Raw genomic sequence first — 17660 nt, forward strand, 5'->3', positions numbered from 1 at the left:
GGAGCGATGTGAGAGGCGCCACCTACACGCCCCTCGCTTCTCTTTTATATAAGTAAAACCATTACTGTTGAATTTTAGATTCTCGAAGACACTTATTATCATATACTAGCCTTTAACCCGTGCGAAGCACGGGCGGGTATAGAATTCGTAATTTATTAATTATAATTTAAATTTTAACATCATTTTATTAATATTTTAGTATTAATGAATTAGATTTTAACCAGATTATATTTACCAACTGATTACATTACAAATTATACCAATATCAGTTTATTATAATATAGTATATAAATAATATATAAATTATATTTAAACGAATAATGGAGGAGTTTTTTTTTATCTTGTATTACATCACAAGTGTTTGTAATTTGAACAGTATAAAACTCTTTAATATTGTAAGAGCAAGAGAAGTCTACATGTGATCGACTTGTAGTTATAAAGAAGATGACCAAACCAAAATTGTGTACGACTACAAATTAAACCTATGTTGGCTTATTATATTATAGTATAGATTTGGACGTGGTTAGGAATTTGAGCAAGTTGAATAACCATTATTGTTGTATAGGAGTATATGCTTAGATGTTATGTGTAAAGACAATCCGAGACAAGTCTGTTCCTGCTGTAGAATGAACAAATGAAGTAGCAGTTAGTTGTTCGCACAATGCGAATCTTGGTGACATCCATCTATATTATCTAGGTGGAGGACAGTTTATGAGGAAATCAACAATTCTGTAATTAATCCCCTCCGTGGCTTAAATGAAAAAGATGTGCACTTGAACCTGACGTGAATCGAACACGCAACCTTCTGATCTGGAGTCAGACGCGCTACCATTGCGCCACAGATCCATGTCTGAAGCTTGTGAAAAATTAGAGCCACAACGTCAAGATATATATCAAGAGAAATGTATACCCATGTTATGCAAGATGAAGTGTAATCATGAGTTTACCTTATACTGAACATTCATATGTCTAAATTATGTTCGACTTTTGCTCACCCCAAGAAATATTAGTATATAGGAGGATCCTCATTTAGAAGGCGTACAAGTCTAATTATTAAAAAAATTAAAAATTATGGCATCTTAGTCATTAGCTTCTTCATCTCTCTGATGATCATGCCAATTCATCTCTCTGATGATCATGCAAAGTTTCGTTTCCTTGTGAATATTGACCCACTATTAGGGTGAACACGGGTTGGGTTGGTCGGGTTAGGGGAAAAAAAAATACCCAACCCAATTAGTTCGGTTTGTAAAAAATCAACCCATTAATTATAAAAGAATATACACAACCCAACCTTGCTAATTAAAATTTGGGTTGGGTTGGTTCGGTTTGGGTCGAGTTTCAAAAGCAAAAATAAAAAAAGGTGGTAAAATAAACTGTCATTGCCAATCTGCCCTGTTCTGAAACTGTAACTAACATGCAGAAGCTAATGTTCAAATCAATATGCATGTCCTCAGTGCGCTTAATTTGCTAGTTACATCTGCTGAGATTAAAAGAAAGGAGATAAACTTGTATATCAGTTTGTTAAAGTAAAGCATCAGGAAGACAGGAAGTCAGGAAATGAAATATAACTTCCACAAAAGACAAATTGTACAAGACAATGATAACATTACGGCCAAAATTAAAGACACTCATGACTACTGTGTTATGGCACTGGATAATCCTGTGAGAGTGTGAGCTAGTTTGGCCATACTTTCTCTTATTGTGCATGTTTGCCGTATCAAACTCAATTCCTCATCAATTTCTCTGAACAAGAATCAAAATAATTTTTTTTTTTTTTTTGCCAGAAGAATCAAAATAATTAGTTTTAGTGTTCTGGAGATTGAATAATGTCCTAAAGAGTTTCCAGAGATACACAGCTTCAAAGCAATACTTCAAATATCTCATTTTGTATCGAGGGTCCAATACAACAGCCACAAACAATAATGTATATAAACGGGTTGGATTGGGTTGGTTCAGGGTTATAATATGTTAAACCCTGACCCAACCCAACTTATTCGGGTTTTTTGAAAATTAACTCGTTTAATTTTCGGTTTCGAACGGTTCGGTTTAATCGGCCTAAAAAAGGGTTAGTTTGGGTCGGGAATGCGGTTTGGGTTGATTTTGTTCAGCCCTACCCACTATTGGCCTCCACCTAGCTTGAATCATTTCTAAGAGCTTGTTTGGTATCATTTTAAAATTAGGGGTTTAAGTCAATTTCAACTAAAAATATCTTTGTATAGTAACTCAGAAACTAACTTCAAATTTATATTATAATTTTTTTAATAAAATTTAATTTCATTAGTCAAATAAATACTGTCATATATTTTTGTTATTATATTTTTAATAACTCACAAGTCTATCAAAAACACTCTATGATCTAAGTGCCAATTTATCACATATAACATCATATTATCACATAACCTCGTCATATGTAAGTTTTAAAACTCAATTCAGAGTTGTCGCATTTAAGTTTTTTGTTGTTTAACTGCACTTTTGGGATCGCTAAATTTATCACCATCAAAGCTATGCAGATATTTTTACAACCATAAAGTACACCAGCCTAAAACATTAAGCGCTGATTAATTTCGATCAAGTAACTTCAATTTGCAGTGAGATAGAAAGCTAGTATCATGCGATAACCACCGATAACTTACACCGAAAAGAGTACAAATGTATATCTTCTGAAAATAATAGCTTAGGATTACTTTCATGTTCATTGTTCATCATATTATTCATTCACAAAATTAGTCAAGGGAAAACAATTCCCTAGCTTGCATAAAACAAGATGGTAAATACACAAATTGCGAAATACTAACCCTTAAATTCAAGGGTGACATAGGGGTCACACAGTTGCTACTTGGAACTGTTCTGGACTTCGCTATATATGAAAACTTAGAACTAGGTACCCACACGTCATACTTTTAAGTTGCTGATAAAACATGTTCAAACTTTTTGCAGGACTTGAGTGAAGAACAAGTTGCACAACGTCCCTTGGTTATATTTCATCTTCATCGAACGGGTCCTGCTCTGGGTAGTCACCAACCTAACAGACGACACAAAATCATTGTCATATACACATATATACTGACAATAATGTAAAACAATTGGGGAATGTGGTTCAAAGAAAAAAATTAAGCTTAAAGGCAGTTATTATTAGCCATGAAGTTTCTTAATTAAGATGGAAGCCTGTGAAACACCATGTTTAGTGCCAACTGTAAAGGAGAAGACACAATAATACAGACACTTACGTAATATCAGCAATAAAGAAATATATGCTCAAGAGTTGAAACATCTAATCTTGACAGGCGTTGTTGAGAATATAAAAGCTGAAAGTGATCACTGTTCACCACAAAATTGCTTTCTCAAGACAGAACATAAATATGAAATGCCCTGTTCAATGTCAACTATAACGAGCTTACCATCTTAGATATCATCATCTGTGTCTTGGCTCATCTCTAAGATACCGATAAGTTTCTTTCCCAATTTTTAAAAGCTAACGTCCTCGAAGAATTGGAATCGAAATGCCCACCAATGGGACTTGGATAGTAAGTGTTCTTGCCTCTATTAATTGCTCAGATGGTCAAGCAAATAAGTCCTATTATGCCCCCCCCCCAGATTGAAATATTTTAAGTTCTCTCTCCAAAATATTTGTTGATTTCTTATCTGCCATCTAGAAATTATTCTACTTCTAAATTGTAGAACTCAACTCCCATTGTACTTATAAACTTCATATAGTGCAAACATTGTTTGACAAGGAACAAGCAAGCTTTATGTCAAGGAAACAAAGAAGAAATGAAAAAAAAAGAGACGATCCTTTCATGTCAGAACATTTAATTACATACAGACCTTGACTTTGTCAGGCCTCATTATAGCTCCATGACGTGGAGGACAGCTGAAGTAGCGTTTTCCTTTCACCCTGAAAATATGAAATTCCTTGTTTAAACACACATACAGTAAACAGATAAACATTTAACTTGAGTATCACTAGCAACAGCAGAGATCGGAGAAAACTTCTTCTAGCTTACACACATTAATTTGCAAGTGCAAATCAGAAAAAGATTTCAATTTCTCCAAGGGATGCGTGAAGATAAAATAGAGCACACTCACACGCCATCGTGTTTTCCCAGGGGCTCATCATATTGAATTCCAACCCAGAATCCTGGTCCAAGTGCTTCTGCTTGGCCAACAAATTTGATGACCCCTCTTTTGTCCCCAGGTTCAACTTGACACCTATCTCCTATCTATAATGTCAAATTGAACAAGGTCGTTACTAAATAATATTTATACACTGCTGAAATAAAAGTTAACAAGTCTATCAATTGGATTGACACAAATTTTAATACACACATAAACTCGAAAGAGAAAATAATTGCAAGAAGGGATAAGGAAAATATAAATGACTTAACTAATAAATTCCAGATTTGGCTGCAAGTTCCAGAGTATTTCAGATTTTGGAAGACTGAGGATTATTAGTAATTTATAATAATTTTTCAGCAGCTTTAGGATGATTCTAGTATCAGTATCATCTTAAATAAGTCAAGAAGTTTGATGATATATCAGCAGTTCCTTAGAATTTAACTGTCTTAATCAGTATAATGTATCGACATTTCATCCAGTAATATAAATATAGGTATTATCTTTGGGAACATAATGCTTATTTTTAAAAATTATTATATTGAGAGCAAGTCTATCATGTGCGCGTGCAATGGCCTAGAGATCCAGGTGTTAAGCCTACTACCCTTGTCCTAGTTTTATCTTGAGTTCCAATTCCACTACTTGCACCAATTATTTTCAAATTTTACATGCTGAATTGATATCCTGCATCAAATGCACAACAATTCAACAAACTTCATAAAATTTTATTAAGCAAGATTCCTAAAGTTTCGTCTACAATTCAACTTGGTAAGAATATATTTGCGTCCACTATTAAACAATTCCAGAAACAGCTAATTGGTCTTTGAGCCAATAAATTAACAAATCAGATTCTAAATTCGATTGATGCAATTCTTGATTTCTGAAATAACACAAGTACAAATTAGTAGTGTCATCCTTGCTTATGTATTAATTAACATATTACATATATAATTATAAACTTGGAAGTGAGTCAAATCGATATTATAACACTAAAGTGGGCTGATTTTTTTTTCAGAGTTCAGGAAGCAAACTTTTTATTTTTTTTGTCACAAGTTCAGGAAGCAAACTTAAATATATGGAAAAATCAAAAAAAGGAGAAAGGAAACAAACCTTCATATTTGTACAAAGATCTTCCATATAATTTTCTGGAATCTGTAATGGAATATATAAAAGAATGTCAAAACTCACGGGAATCACAACTTCACTATAAGCAAACCTACTTCAATATAGCTAATGTTGTTAATGAATTCTATATATTTTAGCGAAGAAGAATAGCTGGGTGGTCAACAAAATAAATGATCCCATACATTAACTTTATCTAGGGTTCTAATCTTAATTTGTTAGACAGCTAAGCTGGGTTAAGAGCCCATACAAATACGTCATTCAGATTAGCACCATATACATGTGCACCTCATCTAGAGTAATACCATATATACGTGTACCTCGTATAATACCATATATACGTGTACCTCGTATAATACCATATATACGTGTAACTAATCTCGATTATAATGACCTAAATTTTTGTTAGGCAACAATGCTACAGAATCAAGTTTGGTTGCTTCAAAAACCCCTAATACTGTAGCATACAGATGGCTCATATATGTACACTCTATGCACACACTGAAACAATAGTTGCAACCAAGTTAATTATGCATCGACAGGGAACTGCGTATAATAAGCAAAAGTTCATCGATCATTTCATATTCTTATCACTGCACAACTCAGAATACAAAGTGTCACTCCATAACCTTCCAATCTGGAATGCAAACCAGAACCCTCTACCACCATCCCTTGATAATTACCAAGTGCATTTGCCATATGTAACATGATGGACACCTCACAGTTACGGTTTTGAGTTTATCGTCTTTGCTATTAAGCCTTTTACTCAATCCCTTATCAAATCACTAACCTTTGCATTATAAGCACTTGGATTTGTGACTCACGGAAAGCCTAACAAGTCACAATAATTTTCAGACAAGGGAGGGCATTCAAAACTGGAAGCTCTTATGGACAATATTCGAGAGAAAAATTTACCTTGGGAACTTGAGTTGTAGGCTTTTGGTGAGCAAATTTTTCCTTGTATTTCCTATATGTGCCTGGGAAAGGATAAGACAAATAAAACATATTTGTCATCTGCCACAGGCCCAGAGCTAAAGTTGGCTCATTTTTGAGAAAGAAATGTTACCATTACATTAGTAACTCTAGGGTGCATCAAAAAAGTGATGAATTCTAAGCATGTAAATTAGTATATGGTTTTTAAAAAAATAAAATAAAAGTTCGGTCCCAAAACATATATTCCAAAGCTCGAACTTTTAGTTTCAATATTACCAACCCCAAATAACAGCCACAACAAGCTGAGCAAGCTATAGAAAAATTGAAAAATATGCAGAAAGCAAGATAAACAACTTCCCAATAAGCTGATAGATTACATTGTATGCAAGTACAGCCTCTGCATATAAATGATATCACAACAGCGCATACCATCAAGTTTATCATAAGCTTCTTCTGATATTGTGTATTTTTCGACCTGTGAAGTGTCATCCAGCCAACCTCCAGAGGTCACAGATGATGGATCAAGATCTATAATATGCAGCCGATGTCTAGAACGGAAAACATGATATGAAACATTGAACACCAAACAGAAAAATTATAGAACACAAGCTCCAAACAAGTGGAAAGCAAATTGTCAATTTCAAAAAATGATAATGATCTTAAATTCGATGTACACAAATAGTGTTTTAACTTTAAGAACCAATGATCCTAATGCTAAACTAAGAGAGTAAAGAGGAAAAGTTATCCTAGTTGTGAATATGAACAAACATTAAGTGAATGAATAGAACTGGGACCTGGGGCCACTTAGTCTAGATCACAACATATGAATGGTTAGTAATCAAAAGTGTGGCTTCAGTTGCTCAAGAGCTTAATCGGGAAACCAGTGACTAAATTCTAATTCACAAACGCATACACACAATCATAGGAAGACAACAAGTTTCATTATCTATTTTGTTATGCATAGTCACTGTAATTTCAAAATTTGCACTTGTTTTAAACATTTTCTTCCACTTTAGGAGGAACTTATAATATACCGTAGTAATTAATAGACAAACTCACAAGTTCAAATAAAAGTCCACATTTTATTAAGAACAAAAAAATTCACTATGTAAACAACATCTGAAAAACAGATAAACCAAAATGAATGCTGCTGAAATTTTTATAATCATATCAACTGTAGTTTAAAGGAGGGAAGACAGAAAGTTTAATTTATTAGAAAAAATTAAAAAAATTGATTAACGGTTACTTGTGGAGTTGTAAAAGACTGAAAACTGTTAGAGTTTTAGCAGAGTAACACTGAAGAAGAAAGTTCTCCAGGGCAATAGACGATCAAGAAAGCTAGCGGTGAAGACAGGTTCAGTAGTTTATCAGACGACCTAATCCATCACATTCTCTCATTTTCACCAGATGAAACAGCCATTCACACCAGCCTTCTCTCCATACGATGGAAATTTATCTGGACTACTCTCCCTTCTCTCAATCTCAACAGTTACGACCGCCAATCCTACTCATTTTACAAGTCTATGTTGAACAGAACTTTTTTCCAGATTCTCGACAAAGCAATGGATATCTTTTGGTTTTGTCTTACAATTGTAAGCAGAAATGTAATTATTCTGTGACATCACACAATCACATTCATGTTGACATGGTCTGTCAACTTTGGAAGTCTTCATTAATAATTAGCCTACATCTATAACAAATGTGTGTCATGTCTGAGACACAATCAATCAGAAGTTCCAGTATATAGCTGACATTTTTAAAGATGTTAATACTAAGCAAACATGATTTCTGCAAGAAGATTTGCCTATGCCACAGGTCAATAAGATTGGACAGTTTATCTGACTACACTCAGAGGACAATGACTAGTAGAGAAGGAAACTCATTAGATACATGTTTCCATTTATTCTTGTCGTAGAATTTCGATATATAAACATTTTTTTTTCAAGGATATTCATTTTCCTAAATGATATTTCCGTAATAATTTTAATAAATAGGTAAACAAGTTTTAGACACCCAAGGTCCATCTCAAATGATATTACCTCTAGTTGCACCAAAGGAAGAAAGAAAAATGCTACATATCTTTTCATGACATTTAGCCAACTATTTCCAAGAACTTTGGAATTTGAAACACACATGTCAGCTTGTGATACTAGAATAGAAGCCATGACAACTAGCAAGGATGAAGTTCTCACAAAGGCCCTGTTTGGCAATTAGCCATTAATGGTTGGCTGTAGCGGATAATTAGTTGATTTGACTAGCTGATTGAACTAGTTGCTTTGACTAACGGATTGAATAAGCTATTTTGTACAAAATTGTTTGGTAAATAGCAGTTTGATTAGCTTCTTGTATTTTGTGTACACACATAGCAAACATCTAATTGAAAAAGCTCCTCTAAGTAGTTTTTCCAAAATTAGCTTTTTAAGTCTAAACCACTATTTTAATCCGCAAACTACCAAACACCAATATTAGATGATTCAAATGTCAGACCTCTAATATGGGCCAAACCCCTAATTTTTCACAACCCTCTAACTTCCAAATAGGGCCAAAGTGGGTGCATGTCTTGTCTATCATTAGAACTCCCAGAGGGTGGATACTGGATCCAGTGAGGGGTCTTGAGGGCATCTGCCCCTGCTTTTGTCATCCAACAAATGCTAAATGCCTATAGTGTAATGGAAGAGCTGGTGATAGAAGTAGATGCCTGTGAGGCTCTTCTGAGATTAGTTGGCGTTAAATGGGTGGTGATGTTGAGAGAGGGTAAAGCCTTTGCTTTGCCTTCATGTTTGTATCTTCGTATTATATAAGCTATTACTGATATTAATTAGATCTAGCTTTTGGATATGTGGGCACAATGACGAATGAACATCTTTTTCTCAGTATAATCGCCTTGGTCACACTAGTTTTTTTTAGTAGTATCACATATAGTAGCTTCAGAGGTATATTGTATATTAAATTTCAAAATAATAAATCTAGTGTGTGTGAGTGTATGTGTATGTGTGTGTGCGTGCGTGTCAGCTTGTGTGTTTGATTTGTTCCAAGAAGATGCCGGATGCAGAATTAATTTTTTATGTCCTACACACTCTTAATTGTCTGGTAACGGAGGATACCCATGTTCCTGTGTTCTGTTATCATGTTATGTTGGCGGATCACTCAGAGGTACTCAAATTTCACGCAAGTTGCCTACAAATGTATTAGCCAACTTTGGTGAACTTCTACAGAATCTTTTAATATTTGATGGAAAAATTACAGTAAACCTCTATTGGATTCTTTAATATTTAATATGATGGTTGATAGAAAACAGGATTACATTGAAACTTAGGCGGTAGAGTCCTACCTAGCACCTATAAGATTTCCTCGGCGCCATGGTCATTTGTCAGTGACGTTGTTTTTACTTAATTAATTCTGTGTAACTGGATCCATGTTTTTCAGTGAACAGCTTATTAATCAGAAGAAGTAAATAATTTGTTGAACAATCATGCATGTTAAATTTCTTCCAAAAAAATATATCTTATATTATATAAGATAGTACATTTAAGAAATTCTGATAGAGGTAATAATGTTACAAAGACAGGAAACATATATCAATTACCCGTCTTGTGGAGAATAGAAGCCAAGGGGTCTCATGTTTTCACTTAGATTCGAAATTTTAGTGCCATTATGATCATTTAGTTCAAGGCACATTGAATCCACAGAGGTACCACATTTTCTCCATAGCTTGTCTTTTACAGCTTCTATTGTCATCTGAAAACATGATGAAGAAAGTTTTGGTCAAAGCATAACCCTCTGACCTTATCGGTCAAGAACTAGTGCTTCGTGTATCAACAATTCTAAAAACTAGGAATACCCAGATGTATGTGGTTATCTTTTGCTACTCATGATATCAATTAAAATCTACAAGAGCATTTTGGGAAGCGTTCAGTGGAGTGGAAGAACACAATATTGAGGTCTATAATATATTGAAAAAGTGTTTTTATCTTTTACTACTCATGATTTCAATTAAAATCTACAAGAACATTTTGGGAAGCATTCAGTGAAGTGGAAGAACACAATACAGAGGCCTATAATATATTGAAAAAATGTTTTTATGAGTCACTAAACATGGGCATCTTCATTGACAAAGATCCTTATAGTTCCAACAATAAACAAGAAAATAAACATTTGGATAGCACAACTGATTTGAGATTTATATGCTTTAAACTGAATCCATCACATTTCTTAACACTTTCTACCAATGGTCTGAAAGTACAAACTGAAGAATATTTCCAGAGCAAAAGATAATTATTGAACTTTTATCTACCTATACTAAAGATAAAAAAGCATTTTCAGCATTTTCATCTATTAATACATAACAATTATAATTACAGCTAATTAAGTTAGAAGCACATGAAAACTAAAATAACTGTTGTTGCACTGTGTTTGTTGCAAATCCAACTTCTTTAAATACACAACAAATGGATGGGGATTTTAGTATAAAAGAACTTAGTTTTGTATCAAGGCGCCGTCTTTGAATTAAGTGAAAAGATAACACCCCAAGTTTAAGCTTAAGAATCCCGGTTAAAAATATCACATCAAGGTTATAGTACAAATACCTGAAGTGAGAAACGAACTTCTGGAGCAAAGCTCTTCATGTTAGAGTGCGAAATGAGCAAAAGAACCGATTCATCTCCATGAACTTGTAAGCTAGCCATGGACGGCAAGTCAACTAATATTGTATCGTATTCTAATGGTTCTATATAGCAGATAAACAAAAATCACAAGTGAGAATAAAAGTCTTGAATCACGTGGCCCATAAAAATAGCAAACCAAGTTGTGCTACATTTAGACGTAAAACACCTCAAATTCAACTTTCATTTTGTTACAAATTAGTAAAGTTTACAGCTTTATAGGTGAACAGATGACATAAATCGAAACCCAAAGATGTACAAGAGTACACTATATAAACATTATGATCTCCTATACACCAATAAATGATCAGTTCTCAAAATTAATCTAATTGTACAAAAGGGTAATGATCAAAACCATTAAAATGTAAGCAAAATACAAAAGGGTATTCACAAATCTTGAAAAATTGAAAAACCCTAATCACTGTAACATAATGAGTGTCAACTGATAGATGCAAAAGAGTATTACATGTAATAAAGATCATAGCTTTGTAATAAATATCTCTAGTTCAAGCCGGGAATTCACTTACAAAATCACTGAGTAATGCTGCTTGTATATATGTATTACAATAGATACAGATTTGAAAAAGATTGCAAAGAGATGAAGGAGAGTAATTAAGGTTCAACAAGTGTTTGAGTCTGGATATGAAAAGTCTATAAAGCCCACATTGTTTCTGTACAGAGGGACTCAAATAAAGGGCATTACAGTAAAAAATATGTAAACATATAGTACATATATACCTTTGTGATTTATATCACTTCTTCGCTAAACCCAAATCCAAAAACCTAAAAAAATCAGTGTTTTGCGTTTCAGGTAGTCTCTCTCTCTCTCTCTCTCTCTCTCTCTCTCTCTCTCTCTCTCTCTCTCTCTCTCTCTCTCTGTGTTAATCAAAGATTTATTATATTTTGTTTTTACAGATAATATTACATCAAGAACTGAAAAAGTCTCTGCGGAAGTGTATATTAATATATAATCATGGATGGTATGTTTATCGCTTGTATTTATCTCAGTTGTTCCTTCATTTCTTGCTTTTTTGGTGTTTGGTTCAGAATTTTACTCGAAACTAACTGATAAATGTCTGTTGTGTGTGTGTTTACTGTTTAATTGTTTTTTGTTATGTAATTTGAAGTTTTTTTAATAAATCAATCTTGTCAATTCTGGGCATTTAGTTTGCTTGTAGTTTGTTATTTTCAAGCAAATCGCTGGTTCCTTTATGAGGAAAATAAATTAGGGTGTATCTTGTGATCTCACATTGTTCGATAGCTTTCAGTGGGTGGTATTGCCATTGCTACTAAAATTTACTGCCTTTTTAAATGTCATGAGCTAAAGCACAAGGGCACGGTTTTGTTGTTCCCTTTGGTGTTATTGAGGATGCAGAGCAATGTGTTGAATCTTAACTGAATTTTTTTTAACTCTGGAATTAATTCATTATGCTCGTCTCCCATCCAAGGTCTCAGTGTCATGTTGAGATTAGGTATAGGTATCTGCTTTTTTGGTGTACGTTGATAGTTGAATTACAAGAAAATGTCTTATGCAATAGGCTGACTGAGTGTTGTTTGCTTTGACTCTGGAGTGTCAATTGTTTTAAAATGAAGTTGATTGACAATGGAGATTTCAGCCTTTGTCGCCTTGCTTTGTTTTAAAAATGTTTGGTTCTTCTCTCAAAATATAATAATATATCCGCAATATGTCTGATAGTTATTTGTCAGATTAATTATTAACTAAGATAACATTTATCACATGGTTCACTAATCCATGATTACAAGAAAAATTAGGGTACATTTTTTGCTCGACTAAGTTTAATTTACACTAAACAAAAAGCAACAATGACAGGAAAGCTAATGAATGCTTTTCTTTTTATGATTCTGCTGAGATTATATCTTTTTTTGGTTTTAGTTGATTCACAACCTACGATGGAGGAAACTATATTAGTTGGTGATGATCTGATGACTGGTCCAGCATCGCCAGTCATTCCACCAGAAATTGCATCGCATGTGCTTGAAGGTGTTGATATATGCGATGGAAAATTGAGGAATTTGTTTCTATGTAAAGATCTTTTGGCCCTAAATTTTTGCTGTTCTTTTTTAGCTAATTTTGTCTTTCATTTTTCATGGTTGCTCCAATTTGCATGAGATGTATCGCCCTCTTCAAATTTTATGATTTTTCAGGCTTGCAAATTAATGATATAGAGCCATTTTGTCAAGATGAAATTGCTCTTTACAAGCAGTGTTCACAGAAAAGGGTGAGCTAATTTAGTGCTAAGTATTAGACGATAGAGAACCTGGAGATTGATTACAGACAGAATGGGAACTTGAAACTATGAAGTTCTTTTTCTAATTGGTTAAGCTTACTTAATTTGCATGTTATGTTCTAGGATATGGAACTAAGACAAAGGCTCCGAGATAGTGAGCATAAATTAGGAATGTCAATGCCCATTGATGAAGCAAGAGAGCGAGCCTCTCAACTAGAATCTGAAGCGACATTATTAGATAGGTATGTGGTACTTCAACTTGTTTAATGTGAAATTTGTTCAAAGAATACTTGTTTAAAAAAATGATATCAGACATTTAACTGTGACTTTCGTATTTGTTCACTAAAAAGTGGATTCTACTGTTTATTTCCCACTTTTTATGGGTTAATGTGTGTAATCTTACTGAAAGTGATGGCATAATACTTTACTTGATTCCCAAATAATGAAAGATTCGTATTGTCCCATAAACTAGAGCTTTGGTTACATTGTCCTATACATGCTCTCCATATGCCAAATACATATCACTATTTACTCTTGGAGACATCTTAGGTATAGCCTAAAGATACAATTTAAGCATAGGTCATGAAAGAATCGGAATGCTTGTTCTTTTACTAGTGCAAAGATAAGATTTGGGTTTTTATAAATGAAACAATAGTGACAATGACTAGGGAATTTCGGCACCATCACAAGTAGCCTATTCGTATTACATCTCGTTTTATTTTATATTTTATTTTTGTTTCCTATGAAGTTCATGAAGTCTGTGTTCCTGTGATCTGTTTGAATATACTCGGATTAATTTATTTATTCTTATTTTAAGAAGCTTCCTTTATGAAGTAAATAGAAATAATTAGCCAAGAACTATCAGTTTCTCTTAATTTGAAATATTGAATACTAAATTATCTTAGGAAGGCGACATCACATGAAATGATCACGCTGTTCACCCTGCCCTTTTAACTCTTTTTTTTTAATTGTATTGAATAAGAATTATCCCCAATTCCTGTCGAGATCGTTTCTTTTTAGAGTTGTGATCACTAATCATCTCTGACGTAAACTTGTAGAGTCTTCATATTACTTCTACTGTAGCTATTTAAATTTCCTCTTTAACATGTATATTGAATTGGCTGATACCACATTGTCCAACACACTCCAAATTCTCTTTTAGCTTAGACGACTTAAATGATAAGCCATGTTCTGTTGGATAAACACTTTCATTGCTGCATTTTACATAGTATCAACATATTTTCAGTCAAATTTTGACAAACAAACTACTCATCTTTTTGGGTTTGGGCTGTAATTCCTGAACTTGGCAAGTTGCTGTCGATGGTCCAGTACATTATGATTTTCTATTACTTGTCATTTTGCAATTTTTGTTTTATGGGTTGTATCTTGCTTTTATAACATTTATTCATCTTTAGGTGAATCTTAGAATTCTGGCAACTTATAGCTTTTGGATTAAAAAATTAATGCAAATACAGTATCAGTATTGCCGTAGGTACAAGTTATAACATTGTTTACGCTTTGTCTTCGATTTTAAAATTTTCACTTTACGCATATTGGTACATTAAAATTTGTTTTAGTTTGCTAGTCACTTGAGGAGGTGAAGCCATGACCTGATATTCTTATATGCCATTTAAAACCACAGCATAAGGTCTTGCATGGTCAAAAAATATCATTACATACTAATGTTGCTGGTTTACTATTATCACTTACACCCACCTGTGGAACGAGGATATGTATCCTAAAGAGTCGGTAATACTACATTATACAATTTTATCCCTGACATAGCCAAAACAGAGAGCAGTGCACTTTGTTTTGTCTGTTGCAGTGCTGCCTCTTAGAAAACAGTTTCATTTTCCTTTTGAGATTTTTCTTGTTCGCATATGCACTGTCAGTCCTTTCTGTTTTGTTAAAGTAGTTTAAAATTTTGTCGGTTTGTTTTATTGTGTTGGCTTATGTGCAAGTAAAAATAGAATTTTTTTACGTACACTATTGGCTTGATATCTTAAAAAAAAAGAAAGAAAATTTCGGAGGTTGGACCATTTGTGATACATATGAAGTGTTTTTTGTTTGAATACAAGCTTATCTATTCACTTTAATCTTAGAGTAGTTCATGTAAGTGTGTACTTTTTTGTTCTTGTTCGTAGATTAGATTTGCACAGATTACTATTAACACTTGTAGCTAACTTGTTGATTTGTACATTGTAGACGCCTGATTCTGTTAAGTGCCGATAAAAGCTTTATAGCTCATCGTTTAAGATGGAGCCTACAATCCCGCTCAATAGATATCAAGTAATGTTTGCTCTCAGCCCTTCAATTGTAATAAATTATTTCCTTCAGCAACTCTATAATATCTGTCTTCTCTTTACTCTCTTACTCTTCCAACCATCGTTGGGATTTTGGGAATACCACTTTTGCGATTTGAAGGGGGTCATGACTTGTACTGAATCGAGCACATTGCAGGAGAAGGCTTGAGGGCTTGAAGCAGGGAATAGAGAAGAGGAAGGAAGAGCCTGTTAAATCTGAAACCCCGAAGAAGTGGTCCTTTTGGTGAATGAGCCCTTCGTTTAATATAGGTTAGTTTGAGAGTACAATGTCTAGATGTATCGACTTGTGGACTATTTTTAGTCATGACATTTCGACCTGATTATCTGGGTAGAGAAATAATTCAGATACATATTTCAATTCTCTCAACCGACTTAAAATTTCAGGGAATTTGATACAAGAGAGCTCACTTTTCATATTACTGGAACGCGGAAGCTATATTACTGGAAGCTATGAATACTCTTATCATCCACACCGTTTGTGTTTGGATGATATTGTTTTATTCTTCAATTTTCCGGGTTTTTATGTTTCAAATCCAGAAGTGCGATGAATTTAGATTTTAGTAAATTAATGACAATAAATTGATATAAAAAGATCGATGTAAATCTTGATTGTACTTTACGTAAAAGAGTAAAAGATATTAGATAAAAGAGTAAGAGAGAGAATAGAGAAAGTGAATTGTTCTATTGATAGTAATTTTGATAATTAGTACAACTCCTCTATTTGCAAAGCTGTAGTTTTACCGTTTAAGCATCAAGTAAAATTGCAAGAAGTCTCTAAGTTTTTTCGAAGTAAGTACAAAACTTAATATTTAAGTATTTTCATAGTACGTGTATAATTTAATATTTAAGTATTCTTGAAGTATCTGCATAACTTTTTTTATAATCATATATATCACATAACACTCATCTTTGATTGTCAAATGCGAGTTATTACAAAGATTAATTACCTCGTTAAAAACATTACAAGAAAAAAAATTCAATTTTAATAAAAATCTTGAAAAAAAGAGTACAGCCTCCTCCAGAATAAAATGTCTTACAAATTGACATCTAGTTGTCCCAGTGATTTCAGTCTCCGCATTCCAATATTATTTTGCAGCTTTTCAAATATTTATATATGCAGTGGCTTTGTAAGTAAATCTGTAAGATTATCACATGAACGGATTTATTGTACATCAATGTCACCATTTTCTTGCAGTTCATGGGTGTTGAAGAATTTTGATAATATGTATTTTGTTCGATCTCCTTTGATATATCCTTCCTTAATTTGTCTGATGCGGGCCGAGTTATCCTCAAATAAAACTGTATGATTCTCTGAAATACTTGATAATCGACATGATTCTCGAACATGTTGGATTATAGACGATACGCTTACTTCATGAAGCTGCGGCCATACGCTGTTTTGTATACTTTCAAGAGATAGCAGTACCACATATGTAACTAGGTAATCTGTTTGTGATAATGCAAAGTGAGGATCTGACTTGTATCCCGCAGCTGCATATTCAACTAGCTGTCATTTTGAATTGTTTGGGAAAAATAGTTGAGGATCAATATATGTTTGATCTCATCCATTGTCTTTTAGTTGGGTCAAAATAGAATGTCGCCAACAGATTCACACCAAATGCAATATAAGGTGTTATATTATTTGCAAGATACATAAGAACTCTAATTGCACTAAGATATGGAACTTCATGTCGAAGTGCATCTTCATCTTTGTTTCTAGGACAGAAAGGATCCTATCCTTTTAAACCTCGAGTGATCGAATATTATTATACTAAGCCTATTTATATCTAGTCCAAAAAAAAATGATTTTTAAAAAATAGTATTTTAAATGAAGCAAAATTTAACTTCTTGGCCTTTTTTTCATTTATCAAAGAATGCAAAACACTGTGCCCTCTTTTTGTGCGTCTTGATCCTATGCAAATGTCTTAATGAGAATCGGAAAGCAATTCCTGAGAACTTCTATTTATTAGCGATGGATTTGCTAAAGTCTAAATTACTCTAAAAAATAGAAGCAACCGCCTAAATTGATTAGTTATATTGAAATGAATTTCTATTCTTATAAGATGTTTTCAAATAACTGATTAATCATTAAATATATTTTAATATTAATAATTTATCATTATTTCAAATTATTACAAATAAAACTGCTATGATAATACAATAATAAATGACATGAAATTTTACTCTCTAAAGGTTCAGCATAACCAGAGAGTTGGACCAAAATTATAAACAAAAATTTTATTCCATCGACACAAATA

The 17660-nt window shown here is 33.3% G+C and overlaps 2 protein-coding genes and 1 non-coding gene across 7 annotated transcripts; 1 reads left to right on the forward strand and 2 right to left on the reverse strand.

The window, feature by feature from the left end:
• Positions 1-774: 774 nt before the first annotated feature.
• On the reverse strand, positions 775-846 carry TRNAW-CCA (transfer RNA tryptophan (anticodon CCA)). The gene has a single exon. It is a non-coding gene; the product is annotated as a tRNA-Trp (tRNA).
• A 1812-nt stretch (positions 847-2658) lies between these two features.
• LOC108205118 (tubulin-folding cofactor B) lies at positions 2659-11500 on the reverse strand. 3 transcript variants are annotated; one of them, XM_017374916.2, is made up of 9 exons: positions 11357-11489; positions 10755-10894; positions 9755-9906; positions 6598-6716; positions 6151-6212; positions 5224-5265; positions 4087-4220; positions 3826-3895; positions 2659-3022 (listed from the first exon to the last, which is right to left on the reverse strand). In XM_017374916.2, exons 2-9 carry the CDS (start codon positions 10851-10853, stop codon positions 2975-2977), a joined length of 726 nt encoding a protein of 241 aa, XP_017230405.1. In that variant the 5' UTR covers positions 10854-10894; positions 11357-11489; the 3' UTR covers positions 2659-2974. The 3 variants fall into 3 exon arrangements, 2 of the variants coding, with proteins under 2 accessions (XP_017230405.1, XP_017230406.1); XM_017374917.2 differs by having other exon boundaries at positions 2827-3022; positions 11353-11500; XR_010291326.1 differs by having other exon boundaries at positions 2976-3022; positions 4009-4220; positions 11353-11483.
• Positions 11501-11556: 56 nt separating this feature from the next.
• On the forward strand, positions 11557-15934 carry LOC108208782 (uncharacterized). Of its 3 annotated transcripts, XM_017379311.2 has the most exons (8): positions 11557-11640; positions 11745-11809; positions 12724-12873; positions 12996-13069; positions 13202-13320; positions 15284-15367; positions 15539-15651; positions 15787-15934. In XM_017379311.2, exons 2-7 carry the CDS (start codon positions 11803-11805, stop codon positions 15627-15629), a joined length of 525 nt encoding a protein of 174 aa, XP_017234800.1. In that variant the 5' UTR covers positions 11557-11640; positions 11745-11802; the 3' UTR covers positions 15630-15651; positions 15787-15934. The 3 variants fall into 3 exon arrangements, with proteins under 3 accessions (XP_017234800.1, XP_017234808.1, XP_063948149.1); XM_017379319.2 differs by having other exon boundaries at positions 15503-15910; XM_064092079.1 differs by having other exon boundaries at positions 15539-15910.
• The last annotated feature ends 1726 nt before the right edge of the window (positions 15935-17660 follow it).

Source organism: Daucus carota, chromosome 1 (assembly GCF_001625215.2).
Source record: "Daucus carota subsp. sativus chromosome 1, DH1 v3.0, whole genome shotgun sequence".
Classification (NCBI taxonomy): Eukaryota; Viridiplantae; Streptophyta; class Magnoliopsida; order Apiales; family Apiaceae; genus Daucus; species Daucus carota.

Excerpts from the sequence above, each read along its gene's own strand:
- LOC108208782 (XM_017379311.2), top strand. Across the intron at positions 12,874-12,995 it reads ATTGAGGAATTTGTTTCTAT|GCTTGCAAATTAATGATATA; the intron begins GTAAAGATCTTT and ends ATGATTTTTCAG. Across the intron at positions 15,368-15,538 it reads TCCCGCTCAATAGATATCAA|GAGAAGGCTTGAGGGCTTGA; the intron begins GTAATGTTTGCT and ends AGCACATTGCAG.
- LOC108205118 (XM_017374916.2), bottom strand. The coding sequence starts at position 10,853 with ATGGCTAGCTTACAAGTTCATGGAGATGAATCGGTTCTTTTGCTCATT. Across the intron at positions 6,717-9,754 it reads TTCTATTCTCCACAAGACGG|ACATCGGCTGCATATTATAG; the intron begins GTAATTGATATA and ends TTTCCGTTCTAG. Across the intron at positions 6,213-6,597 it reads AGCTTATGATAAACTTGATG|GCACATATAGGAAATACAAG; the intron begins GTATGCGCTGTT and ends ATCCTTTCCCAG.